General features: G+C 28.6%; 1 protein-coding gene across 1 annotated transcript; it reads right to left on the reverse strand.

The window, feature by feature from the left end:
- Positions 1-1,671: 1,671 nt before the first annotated feature.
- LOC111617751 (inosine triphosphate pyrophosphatase-like) lies at positions 1,672-16,949 on the reverse strand. The gene is made up of 3 exons (XM_023359039.1): positions 16,826-16,949; positions 13,649-13,861; positions 1,672-2,384 (listed from the first exon to the last, which is right to left on the reverse strand). Exons 1-3 carry the CDS (start codon positions 16,910-16,912, stop codon positions 2,124-2,126), a joined length of 561 nt encoding a protein of 186 aa, XP_023214807.1. The 5' UTR covers positions 16,913-16,949; the 3' UTR covers positions 1,672-2,123.
- Positions 16,950-17,432: the final 483 nt, after the last annotated feature.

Genomic DNA, 17,432 nt, shown 5'->3' on the forward strand with positions numbered 1-17,432 from the left:
AACCTAAACGACTATCTGGACATTTGGACTTTTATCTTTGGAAAGGATTCGTTTCCCACCTTTGAATAGGCATTACGCCTCGTTATAAGACATTGTAAGAAAATTTATATATTTAATAAATGGGTTAAAAATGGTAAACCTGTCTCAAAGAGTCATTCTGCGCCCACAAGACAGAACGAACCGCTCGGCTGTCGAACACCTCACCCCAAATTGGCTGACCTCACAAATACAATTATGAATTATAACCAAATTTGTATTCATATTCTCCAAAGCAACAGGCAGCCAGGATAATTTTTCATAAGTGATGACATCTGAATACATTACCTCATTCAGCTGCAGTCAGGCAAAAAACTTGGCCACCACACATTTTTCACTTTTAATTGACAGAATAATAAAATGTTGTTTGAAACTTTCTAAACTTATTTACAAACGTAGAGTATGATTTGTGGTATATATTATTTTATATATATTTTTTGTATGTATTTATTTTAAAATAAAAATAATATGATCTTAAAAAAATCATTTAAACAAAATACCATTAAAAATTATTGGCAAAGTACTGAAAATACTGATTACTTCATTTTTATCCTTTGTAAAAAGGAATTAGTGAAATTATTTGCATAAATAATGAAAAAAACAAGATTGTTAAAAGGTAATTTATATTTTTAAGTAAATATAAAATATAAATCATGGCCAACATATTAAATTTGATTATTTTACACTTAAAAGTAAAATAAGTACTTTTAAGTGTAAAATAATTAAAGGTAATTTATAATTTAAGTCTTTTTGACATGGCTCTGAAAAAATATGAATGGTTTAAAGACAATTTGAACATAGCACATCTTTGGTAAAATTAATGAAAATTTTGGAACATATAAGGGTTCTGTCAGAAACATTGGAAATGTATGAGTTGAAACAGATGGTCATTTTTATTTCATACTAATCATCAACTGTGAAAAACTAGTTACAAGTATGCCTTGTCATTGAAAAGTAGTTAATAAACAAAAAGGAAGTTCTATTGGTACAAAGTATTAAAAAGTTAATCTGATAAACATATGTTTATATTATAAAATGTTTGTCATTATGTTCAAAAAAGTCATCAAACAAAAATACTATTGAAAATTGTAATTGTGCAAAACATTTTGCACAAATTGTGCAAAACATTTTGCACAATTTTCAATGGTATTTTGTTTGATGACTTTTTTGAAGATTCACTTTTATTTTAAAATAAATACAATGTATACAAATACAGTCAACCCCCTATAACACGGTAGATACCTTCTGGTTTTTATGAATCCATTTTCTACGAGTCCAGCCAATCACAGCCCGGCACGTATGCAGTTTACTGCATACGTGACGGGCTGTGATTGTTTTTGTCGTAAAGCTTGTTTTTGTCATGGAGCTTGTCATCAAATGGCACTCGCGTAATTCCTGATAAATTATTTTTTTGCGAAAAATTTGCTGAACTTTGGAGACATCATTAATATAATTTTTATGGACGTTAAATAATAAATGGTTTTTAGTAGGTCCGCTGCTCGTTTAAACTCAACGGTTTGTGCAATGTCCACTATTGGTCTAGATTCGACCAATCCTGTCGCGACACGAGTTTTACGCGACACAATGATGTTTTACCAAATTATAGGAGTTCGTTTTAGCATGTTTGTACGAATACTGTCGCGATTTTTTCGCCATGATATAGGAATCCAAACTATAAGAACCCGTGTTATAGGGGGGGTCGACTGTACACAATATGGTTTGCAGTATATAATATATACATTTTAGTAAGTTTTGAACATTACCTTACTTGTTTGGTGATTAAAATTTGTGGTATGCAAACAATTCTTTTGCTAACAGTGTATGCAATTATAGAATTGCCATGTATGCAATCATTCTTGTTTGAATTTTAATGCTGAAAAACTGTCAAGGAGGGTATTAAAACATGCTGTAAATCTTTTATGAAGAAAAAGTTTAAACAAATGATATGTTAATGTTAATACAGTGAAGAAATCATTTCTGATTATTTACTATCAGAATGAATTATGCACATCTCAAAAATCTTTGCTTTTTTTGATATAACAATATTTAACACTAAAATAGAATTATAATAAATAAATAACTTTATTTTATAATTTTTCGAAATAACTTTTTAATTCTTGTAAAGCTTTAAATCTATGTGAAATACTATTCTTTTGTTCTGCAGACATTTCACCATAAGTTTGGGAATATCCACATGGCAAGAAACAAGGATCCCAGCCAAATCCACTAGCACCACGTGGATAGACAATTTCACCATCTGTCTGTCCTTGAAATAGCAACACTTTTTCATTTGGTCCTTCACTAAATGCAAAAGTACAAATAGCATATGCAGTTTTGTCTTTCCACCCCTAAAATGAAAAAAACAATGTAAAAATTCAATATTTCATTAATTTTGTTTACAAAAATTTTTGTAACTATTGGAATAAAAATAATGTTTCTTATTACAACTAATAGTAGTCTCATTATTACAAATAATAATTCTTTGAATAAGAGTTGAAGGAATTTAAATTTAAATAACAATAGTTGAGTTTTAACATACATCATTTTTGAAAAGCAAAACATCAACATACAAGATGCATCTACTATGTTCACAGACTAAATTTAGAAAAAAACTTTTTAGCAGAAATGATTTCACTTAGTATCAATCTCCAAAATAAACTCTTTCATCAGTGGTGTACCGTGGGTGTCAGCTGCCCGGGGCGGAGGAAAATTTCGCCCCCCCCTTATTTAGGTATTTCAATTTAAAAGACCAAAATTCAGTTTTGTCACAGAACAAGTAACGAAAAATTCGGTGGTAGTGCAGCGACCTGTCTAAAATAGTTCTGTTGGATATTAGTGGTGTATATGAACGCGAATGAATCGTACAAGCAAAAGCAAAAATAAAAAAAAAAAGGTCAATAGGTTTCGCAGGAATCCCTCGGATGAAAAAGCTACTAGTTCACCTGGTGAGCCGATTCCCAGACTGTCCAGACAATAGCACTATCGTAGGCGCAATGCAAGTATAGATTAGGATGTTTCAAATTTCTACAACATATTATTATTATTATTTATTGTGAAATTTTGCCACCCCCTAAAAAGTGCCACCTGGGGCGGGCTGCCCCTGCCGCCTCCACTACAGTACACCACTGTCTTTCATTGTCTCAGTGCTCTTAGCACACATGTAAGTCAAAACTAGTAAGAAAAGTGAGTTTTTGGACAGAAATAGTGAGTAAAATGTGACCAAAAAGTGAGAAACCTTTCAGTAAAAAAATACAGGAACTGATATATGTAACTACAATGGATTAATAATTTTTTATTTTTACTGTAATTTCTTCTAGTTATCTATATTATTTGTACATGATCAATAATGTTTGTTTCTACTAGTGATGGAATCATAAAATTTCTCGATTCCAATTCTTTTGAATTCTTTCTAAAGTTTATTTTAGTTTGGAAAAATTAATGACTTACATTAGAGCAAAGTACATTCATTAATTAATAAACATCAAGCTTAAGAATGGAAACCAATTGAAAAATCAAGAATTAATCTTTCAAAAGAAATGTGAAAATTCTCCATTTACATGTGGATATGCACGCTTTTATTGTGTACTTCAAAGTAAATTTGTAATCATATTTCAGATGAAGTTAATATTGCAACACCACCATCAAAGAAATTACAGCTAATTCCATTTTACTCAAAGAACTATCCCATCAAATTTAAAGTAATATGCCTTAATGTCCTTAATTTATTATAATCTTATTTTGTCCACTAGTATGTATTTTCTATTAACAGGACTTATTGAACTGGCTTTAAGGATAATGCAACTCAGTTTCACAGATTATAAAGTTTTTGTTTTATTTAATTTACCTGAGTTGCATTATCCTTAAAGCCAGTTCAATAAGTCCTGTTAATAGAAAATACATACTAATGGATAAAATAAGATTATAACTATCCCATCATGTCATCTATGGTCACCATTTTTAAAAACTGTTTTGTTGGCTGGGGGAGAGGGAAGATGCATGTCTTTTTTCATGCTTCTTGCAATTGGCATGCCTTGTAAATGCTTTAATTACATTGTATTTAACACTAAATGAGATGCAGCAAATGATTGAACAAAATGAACAAATATCATCATCATCATGAGTTAACCAAGTTTTGAATTTATCCACTTAAGCCACAAATATTGAGACTGACTCATCTTGAAAAATCAATTTTTAAAATTCAAAACAGCAGTAAAATTAGCACAAACAAGTATTTTTATTTAGAAGTAAAAATAATGCACGTTTGAGAAAGTTCTTGGCTCATTTCCAAATTTGTTACATAAAATGACTCTGCTGGCTCTCCAAGACAACTTTGTGGGAAATCACTAATCCTTCTAACCCTTTTACTCACATCACCATACTTGTCTGGCCAATAGGTGGTGCCATGATAAACTTTTGCGAGGAGGATATGTCATTAATGATTACCTAATCTATTTTATCAATTAATCAATTATCACAAACTTGTAAACATGTCATAACTGTATCCAGAATACAGTTTATAGCATGTAACATATACTCAGATCTCAAAATTAGTGAGTAATAGTGAGAATAGTGAGTTGCTACAAGCCGTGTTATCTATATAAATTTTGCATGCTCTAGTAATTAAGGAACTAAACAGCATTCCAACATGAAAGGATCTTTTTGGAATGCTGTTTAGTTCCTCCATACAGCCTCTAGGGTTTCTAAAATTGTCCCTTTAAAAGCAAATTTTAATTTTGGGATCAGAAACCCCCAACTGACCAGTTCCTGTTCTCCAAATTAAAATTTGCTTTGAAAGGTAGACAACCAGTCAATTTCAGAAATGTGAGATGCTGTATAGATGGAACTAAACAGCATTTCAGAAGAATTCTCTAGTGAAGACATAAATACAAATTTTTGCATGCCCTAGTAATAGATCACAACAGAGTGTATTTGAAGACTGAGGACTGATGATAACCTAATCATTTCTGCCAAAAAAATTTTTTTAACAAACTCAATTAGCATACATTGATATCTGAAATTATTTAAATTTACATTCTGTTTGATATAAAATTGTTATAATTTACTGAACTCTTATAAAATATATTTTTTAACTTCTATAATTATGAACAAACTTATACATAAAATTCTTTTAAAATTCTATTTTCAGATGGGTACAATTACATACATTATAATAATAAGCATTTTTAATTCAGTCTTTCTAAACAATTAATATAAACTATTGATTAATTGAACAATTTTTTAGGTTCTCTTTTAATAAAAAATATCTTACATTGGAATTTTAAGACTTAAACAATACCAGTTTCTTATATAATAAAGCTGTATTGGTTTCATTGAGATGAAATGCTTGAGTAGAAGCAGATGTTTACAGATAAAATACAATGGTACAGTTGAAAAGGAACATTAAGTATATTAACAGAAAAATCTGAAATCTTGAAAAAAAAAAAAAAAAAACTTTTATACACTGAAAAGTTTAGTGCTCATGCTTCACAGAATGCCACAGCATTTGCTCAATGATTTCATTCGCATTGTTTTAATTACATCATTGTCTTTTGTTTTACAATTAATTATTATTTACTAAATTAAAAAAAAATTAGTTTTATGAGTATTAATTAAATAATTCTGAACAATAATGTTGTTTATATAATATATTATTATAAATTATGACACAGATGTGAAATGTTTCAAAAAGTGACAAGAGATACTGGAGTGGGCAGCCTTTGAACTCCTTATATATTAAAAATATGTAATCAATTAAATTATATTAAAGATAAAATTTTTTAAAATTACATTTCTGTTTTTCTTTTAAATTAATATAAAGGCTAATGCTACAAAAAAGATCAAACTTTAAAAATTTTAAGAACATTTTTTTTAAACTGTCTTATTAGATTTAAAAATATTTTGTTTTAAGTTTTAAACTTTCTTGTATTTGAATCAGATTATCAAAATTTGATAATCTGATTCAAATACAAGAAAGTTTAAAACTATAAAAGAAAATATTTTAAATACAGTAGAGTCCTGATAGTCCAAACTAATTGGGACCGAGCCCTGTTCGGATTAGCCAAATAATTGAAATAATGCAAAAGCAAACAGTAAAACAGGTCTGGTTTATATAGATCCAACACCATCAATGACATCAGCACCCCACTCTTTATTTCATCTAACTTGCACTCAATAAAGGGTGCAAACAGTTAATAAAAACAAGTATTGTATCTTTACACTTTAGGAACTTCATCCTAGCACTTCACCCACAGACTGCATGTTTATGAGGCAGTGGCGAAACATAGCATCTTATAGTTGACTTTCATCATTATGTGAAAAGAAAGAAATAGATTTAAGAAATAGAAGAAATAAATAATTTCTGAAAAATGACTTTTATTCCTGTTTTTGTGTGTAATTACTATATAAATCTGCCGTTTTAATAGGCCATGTCAAACACTGATTTATTAATTTTGTAAAGTATTAATACAGTGCTACAATAAAACACAATAATCATTTTGTGGAATTCTAAATGTTTTTGTACCATTAATACCATTTAAATTTAACTGGAAAATACAAAAAAACATACATTTTGTAAGCTAAAAAATTTTTTCTCTGCCGATTGAATCATGTTCTGATTAGCGGGACTCTATTGTAGCTACATCACTAGTAATGTTTCTATCAGATATGTACTGAAAATTTTCAAGGCCATTGCAACATTGCAGCCAATGTTTACATGTGTTTTAAAATTTTCACTGATTATATTTTTAATTTACTTTGTTAATTTTAAAAAATTCATGTAGAAAATGGAAGACATTTAGAAGAAAGGATTGGATTCATGAAATAAGAGCGATCTTCCAAGAAAGGTATCGCCCGGACAGGTATATTAGAACAGAAATTCAGGTGAATTATGCTATGAAAATTGAATAAAAAAATATTTTTATTGTCTTTTATAGGGCATGCATTGTCTACCTTATTGTAATCGTGATCAAGGGGATCATGATTACAATATATACAACAGACTCCCGCTTTACGACATACATAGATTTTAGATATTATGACTATAAAATGGCATATTATAAGTCTTCTTTATGTGATACAATAGCTAAAATACTATATTTGACAACGAAAAACTGTCGTAAAGCGAGCTATTCTAATTCTCACAAGTTCAGTGACTTGCGAAGTATAAAGACTCGCTTTTTTTTTTATAAAATTTAATTTATAAATTGTTTATTATATTTTAAATGTGTTAGTTTAATCTAAAANATGTTCCAAGGCGTCTTTGGCACTAAACATTTTAAAGGTTAACATTGATCAGTTTATTATTACATTACATGGATATACAGCTAAAAATCTTATCACTGATTATATTTTTAATATACTTTATTAATATTTTTACATATTTTATTATTTCAATTAATTCATGTAAAATTTAAATCCCATTGAATTTAACTGTATTGCTTTATTGCCCATAAGATAGGTAGAACAGTGCAAGGCAATAAAAACTAACACAAGTACAGTTTATTACACATATGTAGAATATTATTACAATGAAAGAGTTATCATACACACAAGCATTATCAATAAAAACTTATTGTAAAGATATAAAACATTCCAAAAGTAAAACATTGAGTTAATATATAAATTTATTAACTGTTTATCATTATAAATGCATTTAATGTATAAAATTTGCATAACTTTTAATTCACTTAACACCAAATGATCACTTACCAAAAATTAGTTGGTCTTAATAATGATTCTCTAAAATATTTACTTCAAACTAATGATTGAATGAAAGATTTTGACTTTTCTTTACTATTTCAAGAATAATTAATTTTTAAAGTAAAATAGGTGTATCTTCTGTTAAAAAAGATTGACTGTTAAAAATTTAATTATAAAATTTAAGAAACAAGGTTTTACAAAAGAAAACCTTTCTAAAAAGATAAGAAAAAATATTCTATAGATGGAAGCAACTAGAAGCCAGAAGTTCAATCTTGTTTTACAAGTCATAAATCTCTCCTTTTCGTTTACTTCTTTGAAAGATATATGTTACAGGTCCTAGTTTTGGTCTCCTGTTACAGTAATAAACTTTTCCTTCTCTGACTTTTTTAAAGTTAGAGAAGGAAAAGTTTATTACTGGACTTATTAAAACATATTTAACTTTATTCTAATAACCAATTGAAGTCAGTGGGTGTAATTTTCCTCTTTGAAATTTAATGTGTTTATTTTTATGATAGTTTTGATCAAATTACATAAGAATAATTTAAAAATATGTTATTTCCTAACTAAAAGTGTTTTATATGATTAAAATGTGAACAAATAATGAAGTAAAAGAAAAAAGTTTTTTTGATACAATATCCATATTTACACAGTTTTAAGATTAAAAAAGTAGGGTCTGGCAGACCCTGCATGATTTCTAAAGAGTGTTTAATCATCTAAGTCAGGAATCACCAAATTTTTTTCACAGTGGGCCAGATAACTGAGAGAATGATGAATGCGGGCCACAATCATTCTGTTCAATACAGTACACTGAATACACAACAAATAAAGACAACCATCATATTTATTTACCAATACACAAACATGATCGTTGCAGCAAGCTTGTAATCGCTTTTGTTAGAAACTTTATTATAGGTACTTAAATAAAAAGCACTCTGATATCCAAAGTTGCAAAAAGTTGCCAAATTTTTTATTTCACTGATTTTCCTAAAAATTATATTACTGCCAGATGCAAAAATCAGATTGGACCACTTCTGGCATTTTTACTTCTAGCACACTTGTTTTAAGTTTTTCTACATATCATAGTTTGTAGATAACTTACTATTTCCATATAAATAATTATATTTTACCTCATCTGTGGCACAGTGCGGTGGCAGGCTAGATCCGGCATAGTTTGGTGACCCAATTTAAATCACTTTATGATTTAAATGTCCACTTTTATTGATAGTAAACAACTGATATTGTTAACATTTTAAAATTTTTCTTCCATGTCGAAAAACATACTCAAACATTTTACATATAATGTTTATTCAAAGACAATTATACAATACACATTGTTAAGGAGCGTGAATCATCTTCATCTTTTCTTCTAGCATGGAATGAACCAACCTGGAATGCAAATTTGATTTGCAGAAAGAAAAAAAACCACAGATAATATGTCTGATCTTACTTAATTGTACAAGTGTGTACACGAAAATTCTAATTTTCCTTCGTTTCTGACTTACAGAGGCTTAAAACTTTCTGAACTCTAAACCATTTGCTAAATGAAATAGAATTAGAATAAAAAGTTAAAAAAGCAAACCAGTTTTTCCTTTGACAGTGACTATTTTTTATTACAAATTATTTATCCCCAAATGCATTTCACCAGTACACTGCCTCTTCAGTAGGGCTCCAAGTTGCACAATACAATTTCAATTTTCCAATCACAACAACTATCCAATATGTCTGATAAACACACCAAACAATATGCCAAATTCTTGGGCTATGTAAAGGCTATAATTAAATATTAGAAATTAAATAATTTGACTAGAGGTAGGCAGTTATGCTGCCATCTTGTATTAAATTTAATAATTATAAATAATTAATTTTTAATATAGACATTTTAAAAATTTAATTTGGAATTGGTCATTAAATTTAATAAGAGATGGCAGCATAACTACCTACCTCTAGTCAAATTAATTAATTTCTAATATTTAATTATAGCCTTTACATAGCCCAAGAATTTGGCATATTGTTTGGCATGTTTATTATATAACAGGTGATGGTCGTTGATGTTTATGCATAATATGTGTGAACACAAGTTTGGAAAAATGTTTGATCACAAGTGACACAAAGATGTGAGCAGAATGATAGAGCATGCGCAAAATCCTGACTTTCCTTCTCCTCATCACTCATTATGCAAAACATCGCTCATTAATTAATTGAGTGAGTCATTTTTTACAATTTTGTTTTGCTCATTAAGTAAGGTTCCACTGTACTTGATAACTACAAAGCAGACAAATCACTATATTGATTTTTATTAGTCGCTTAGATCATAAATGATGTTATAAATGCAAGAATAATACCAAATAAATTTCCCACCCCTTGAAGTAGTTAGCAAATCGCCTTCATACATAGACATTTGAGCTCTCACCACCTAAACCAACTTTTGTTCAACTTGTTCATTAATTGCTGACAAAATTTAATGTTGCAGTGCTGTTCTTGAAACTCCATTTTTATTACATCATAAAACAAAGGTAACTATCTCCGAAAGAAAACAACAGCACTCACGATTTAATCATGTGACATGGGCAAAACCAACCTGAACACATAGGAGTGGTTTGATAGAATCCATTTCGTGCACTGTAACTTCAAACACATGCTTTTGTTGTCATACATTACTGCAGTCCCTGAACTTTTGAATCATATCACATATATTTTAATTTTATATCCTTCTTATACATTTTGGTATACTCACATTCCTAATGCATACTTGATGCTTTTGTAATACATCATATTCTTCACTACAGGATGATTGCATTAAAATATAGTATACTGTCAACATGTATGGTACCGCCTAAACTGCTTCATCCTGACAATGTCTACTATTCAGATGTTATACTGTATACATTTGCAATATTGTTTTCAACAGTCTTCTTTTATACATTGCTTACACACAGATAAAAATCTGTGTGTTAATAAATCAACAACATAATGGAAAAATTTAATCAGTAGAAGTAAAAATTTAAAAATTAAAAAAGAAAAAAANGGTGTATCTTCTGTTAAAAAAGATTGACTGTTAAAAATTTAATTATAAAATTTAAGAAACAAGGTTTTACAAAAGAAAACCTTTCTAAAAAGATAAGAAAAAATATTCTATAGATGGAAGCAACTAGAAGCCAGAAGTTCAATCTTGTTTTACAAGTCATAAATCTCTCCTTTTCGTTTACTTCTTTGAAAGATATATGTTACAGGTCCTAGTTTTGGTCTCCTGTTACAGTAATAAACTTTTCCTTCTCTGACTTTTTTAAAGTTAGAGAAGGAAAAGTTTATTACTGGACTTATTAAAACATATTTAACTTTATTCTAATAACCAATTGAAGTCAGTGGGTGTAATTTTCCTCTTTGAAATTTAATGTGTTTATTTTTATGATAGTTTTGATCAAATTACATAAGAATAATTTAAAAATATGTTATTTCCTAACTAAAAGTGTTTTATATGATTAAAATGTGAACAAATAATGAAGTAAAAGAAAAAAGTTTTTTTGATACAATATCCATATTTACACAGTTTTAAGATTAAAAAAGTAGGGTCTGGCAGACCCTGCATGATTTCTAAAGAGTGTTTAATCATCTAAGTCAGGAATCACCAAATTTTTTTCACAGTGGGCCAGATAACTGAGAGAATGATGAATGCGGGCCACAATCATTCTGTTCAATACAGTACACTGAATACACAACAAATAAAGACAACCATCATATTTATTTACCAATACACAAACATGATCGTTGCAGCAAGCTTGTAATCGCTTTTGTTAGAAACTTTATTATAGGTACTTAAATAAAAAGCACTCTGATATCCAAAGTTGCAAAAAGTTGCCAAATTTTTTATTTCACTGATTTTCCTAAAAATTATATTACTGCCAGATGCAAAAATCAGATTGGACCACTTCTGGCATTTTTACTTCTAGCACACTTGTTTTAAGTTTTTCTACATATCATAGTTTGTAGATAACTTACTATTTCCATATAAATAATTATATTTTACCTCATCTGTGGCACAGTGCGGTGGCAGGCTAGATCCGGCATAGTTTGGTGACCCAATTTAAATCACTTTATGATTTAAATGTCCACTTTTATTGATAGTAAACAACTGATATTGTTAACATTTTAAAATTTTTCTTCCATGTCGAAAAACATACTCAAACATTTTACATATAATGTTTATTCAAAGACAATTATACAATACACATTGTTAAGGAGCGTGAATCATCTTCATCTTTTCTTCTAGCATGGAATGAACCAACCTGGAATGCAAATTTGATTTGCAGAAAGAAAAAAAACCACAGATAATATGTCTGATCTTACTTAATTGTACAAGTGTGTACACGAAAATTCTAATTTTCCTTCGTTTCTGACTTACAGAGGCTTAAAACTTTCTGAACTCTAAACCATTTGCTAAATGAAATAGAATTAGAATAAAAAGTTAAAAAAGCAAACCAGTTTTTCCTTTGACAGTGACTATTTTTTATTACAAATTATTTATCCCCAAATGCATTTCACCAGTACACTGCCTCTTCAGTAGGGCTCCAAGTTGCACAATACAATTTCAATTTTCCAATCACAACAACTATCCAATATGTCTGATAAACACACCAAACAATATGCCAAATTCTTGGGCTATGTAAAGGCTATAATTAAATATTAGAAATTAAATAATTTGACTAGAGGTAGGCAGTTATGCTGCCATCTTGTATTAAATTTAATAATTATAAATAATTAATTTTTAATATAGACATTTTAAAAATTTAATTTGGAATTGGTCATTAAATTTAATAAGAGATGGCAGCATAACTACCTACCTCTAGTCAAATTAATTAATTTCTAATATTTAATTATAGCCTTTACATAGCCCAAGAATTTGGCATATNCTGGTTGGTTTTCTGGCCCTTCAGTTTTATCCTTTCAAACAAACAGATCCATTTCTAGATTAGTGACAGTTAACTTTTCAAGACTAGTATTAAACTAATAGATACCAGTCATGTTTAAAGAATGCAATCTTCTCAAAGTGCTGCAAATTCTCAAAGTTTTTGATTTTAAATAATTTTACAAAGAAATACAAGTTAAACAGAATTTTTTTTTTAAATGCAAATTACATTTCGCATCAAATTTTAGTCTAAACAAAAAAATATAAAATAAGAAAAATATAACAAAATTTCCAACCATTTTTCAAAGTTAAAATTTCATTAGAAATTCCTGGAATTAAAATATAAATGGCTATAATCAAAAAGGAAATGCTCTTCCTATCAACAAAAACATGCATATGATAAATACAATATATATATACAGAAGTAAACAAGGAGAGTTTGCAGTTTAACAAAATTAAGAATAATTAACTTTTTCGTATTTAAATTAATTTTATAATCAATCTTTTATATTATTTTTCATTCTCTAGATTGTTCGTGCTCAACTATCATTTCTTATATCCACATAATCAATCTTATTGATTTCTAACACAGCGAACGATTTATACTCTCTCAACAAAAGCACGAACAGAATTTCAATAATGTTATCGAAACAGTACAAGTACCAAAGTTCTAAACACCGTGTTTATTATCGTCCTATACTAAAATAAAATCTGCATATCTTACCTATTGAATTTTATCAGTTTTTCATCTTTTTTTGGTAGAGTTCCTTCATTTTGCTAATTAATATTTGATAACTTTTGTAAGATTAACTGACACAAGACAATTAAAAGCAAACTAACGTGCAAATGTTTACTGTTATCAATAGCTAACTTTTATGAAACAAACGTATCAGGAAGAAAACAAAAAAAAAAACAGATGGAGGAAATAAAATTATAAATGATTCACGACAAAAGAATTTAATAAATAAAAAAATATATATATATATATATATATAATTTTCATATAAATACCTCTAAAAGTCTGTGCAAACCTTCTGGTCCTAATTTATCCAAAAACCATTTAATATATGGTCCTGGCAAACCTCCTAAAGCATTAAAACATAAACAAGTATCTTCTATTATAACTGGACTTTGGGTTATACATGCAGCTTCTTTACATTTAGCTATACAAATGTCATTTGGTTCACCTTGATATTCAGGTAAATCAATGTTTTGATTTTCTATCTGAAGTTAAAAGTAAAAATTATAAACAGCATTATTATTATTATTATTATTGCATATATTAAAACTGAGTAGAAAAAATGATATATATATATATATGTATATAATATTTAAATAAAGTTAAATAAAATAAATAATACATAAAGTTTTGTATAAATTCATTAATTCTAAATTATGTTCTAATAAAAACTCTATTATATATTTTCATTAAACAGTAGTGCCTCATACTGTAAATGCCCAGAGTTTGAGCAGTAAATTTGAGAGAAATTCAACTTAGAGTTTGAATGATACTTCTAAGTTTGAACTGCAAGTATCCAAGTGTCTCTTGCTCTTGTTGTGAAAGCATCTCTTGCATTACTCTTGTATACTTTCAGTAATGATGGGATGATTAATCAGAATTGGAAAAATCAGACATTTTCTGGGTATTGGAATCAGAATCAAGAAAATCTTGTCACAATTTCTGATTCTTAAAAACGATTCTTCCACATTTTATAAGAAAATTAATTATTTGTTTCAGTCAAAGATTAAAAATTTTTAAAATTATATTAGCAATTAGATAATAGTTTATTGGAAACTTTCATGTTAATAAAGCAGAAAGTACACAACCACCCATACATGAGGTGACGTCCGCCACAGTGGACTTTTTCTTTCTTGTAGTCAGAGCAATGAGAGATTGCGCTCAGTCAGTTCTAACTTTCTCCATTTTAGGTAGAAAAGGTGACTTTAGGATTACCATCCAGCTGGCATTGGACTGGCTTAACCAGCAATATGTAATCTGTATATCTATACTGTATAAATACTATAAGCAAAATATTCAGTCACTGCTACACACAAATAACATAAATTTTAAAATTAATTTGATTCACAATTTGAAAATTTCAAAGCAACTTTTAAACAGTTTTTAAAAACATTGTTTTAATTTTCAATTGATTTTACTTTATTTTTAGTTTTGATTTTGGTGTAAAGGCCAGAGTTTTCATTATTATTTTTAATAATTTTTATTTATTTAATTTCACCTGCTATTTTTAAATCCTTAATTACAATATTTAAATTAATTGGAGATCTTTTTACTTTCCCAGCTGTTATATATAAGAGGGAAAGTATGGCAATCAGTCAAAAAATGACTCCCAAAGATTTTTACATTTTTGGACTTAGGACACTTGAAACTTTAAGAAATGCAAACAAATTCAGGGGGTAATTTCTGTATGTATGGATGTTAGTGTTGTGTGGGGGGTATAATTTTATTCATCCTGTTTGAAGCTTAATAACTCTGTGCTTTTTGTCAAAAATTTCTGAAATTTTGCAGGGAGGTTTGATTATTAGTGGAATTGATGCTACTAAATTTTGGTGATTAAAGGTCAAGGGGATATGGGAAAATAAAGAGGTTGTGTATATCTCGAGTAAGGTCAGACTTAATGACAATTTTACTTGTTATTAGCATTTCCAATTTTTTTTTTTTATAAAACTCACCCTTACTTTCAAAATTAAGCTTTTTACTATTTAATAATAATTTAAAATATAAGAAGTTTTTGAATAAAATATGATAACAGCTGGCACCACCAAAATTTTAAATGTTTCTGGGAAAGTTGAGCAATCTTGCTCCCTGATTGGTCTCTTACCTATCTTGAGGTAGAATTTGAGACCAGTTCAGGTTGTGAGAAAGGTCTGCCTGGAATGGTTTATCTGACATCAAACTCTCAACTCTGATTGTGATTTATTGATGACTAAGACACCCACATTCATATTTTACCTTCATTTCCTTTTTCCTTATTGCATCTTTAAGTTTTAACAATTCCCTTCTTAATTTAAAAATTATTTTTCCTCTATTCTTTATAAATGAGATGACGTCAAAGTCTGGTGTTGACAGTTTGACACTTACATAATTAATTCTCTCATTGTTTCAATAATTTAATAAGATACATTTTGCCTTTAATTTCAGACTAATTCCAGGGTCCCACACTTAGAATATACAGATATCTCAGGCTGTTACTTTATATTCATAACATTCATAGACAACTAGCAGACTCAAGTTAAATGGTATTGCACCTTAAATCATACAGAAACCTCCACCATGCTTGATAGTGGGTTTAAGGCAGTCAACATTGTAAGCTTCAAATCATCAACAAAGCTTTCGCTAGTGAGGCCTTGCCATTGATATTATCTTTATGCAGTGCACATCAGACTGTTTTCACTGATACTCATACCCTTGCACTTGCAGCCAATTCTACAATAATTTGTGGGCTGTAGTTTTGTTTTCTTGTTATAATTTGACAAAGTGTTCTTTTGTCCCTCATATCCAGCTTTGACTTTTGACACAGCTACTCTGTCAGCAAATGTTTTGCTTATCTTTGCATACTTAAATGTGATTAAGGAAACAGTAGATCTTGCTATATCCACTAACTCAGCAACTTGGATCCTAGAAGCCTCTACTGGGCATGCACCAACAATCATTTCCCTTTGGAAGTCTGTTAAGTCTGACATAATAATGCCCCAAGAACAGAAAAACAGCTTTATCAACAGCAAAAGTTATGAAGTTTATTGACACTGATGAGAAGAAAAAAAAGGATGGTACCTACGATTGCACATGTTTCAGAAACAGTTCAGTTTGACTATGCAAAATGGATGTTTGAATTATTTTGTCCAACCCCTGTATATACAGTAACTAAAGTTGATTCATTGGACCATATCACATGTTTCCATGTATCTGATTACTTTCATGACAGTATCATAGGCAGGATTAATTTGTCTATTTAGATAAATTAATCCTGATTATGATATGAAAGCATAAAATTATAAAATATCAATTTCATAGTAGAAAAGAATAAGGAATAAACAACACAAACTTGTATAAATTATTTGACGATAAATTTTTCTTGCCGGCAAAAAAAACTTATCCCTGAGGATTATAGAGAGGAAGGTATAGTAATTATGACAATTTGAAATAATAAGACAATAAATTAGTCATACTTGAAATGGAAATGATTTTCCCAACACAGCAATAACTTCTTCCAGTTTCTTCTTGTTACTAGTTGCAAAAATCATTTTCCTGGCCATTTTATAATCTAAAAAAAAAAAAAAGAAAAAAGTATGAAATACTTATAATGTAAAAAAATTACAAATAATAACAAAATGTCATTATTTCCAGATTTAAATCATTAAAATTTTGCTAATGTAATGTAAAAATTAAAAATAATTTATTATAAACTGATAGATTCCAATTCTGCATTTTAAAAATTTAAATTTATAAATGATATAATATTAAATTCTTTAAATTATTCATTTACAGATCACTTACAAATATTAAAAATCATTAATTTGAAATATTTTAAATTATTGTGCTAAAAGTAATTAACATTATTATTACAGTAGAGCGTCATTTATCCGAAAGTAAGTAATCTGAAAGAATTCCAGTTGGCAAATTTAAATTTTCGCTAGTGCTGTGGCACTGCAATCTTTGGCTATGTCTTGGGCTACTCAAATATTTTATGTTTTTGATACTAAATTAACTTCTGAAGTATAATTTTTTATTGTTTTTATATTTTTCAATATATTTATTTTGTTCGTACAAAATAAA

This window comes from Centruroides sculpturatus, unplaced genomic scaffold (assembly GCF_000671375.1).
Source record: "Centruroides sculpturatus isolate CEXI.00-Female unplaced genomic scaffold, Cexi_2.0 scaffold1410, whole genome shotgun sequence".
NCBI lineage: Eukaryota > Metazoa > Arthropoda > Arachnida > Scorpiones > Buthidae > Centruroides > Centruroides sculpturatus.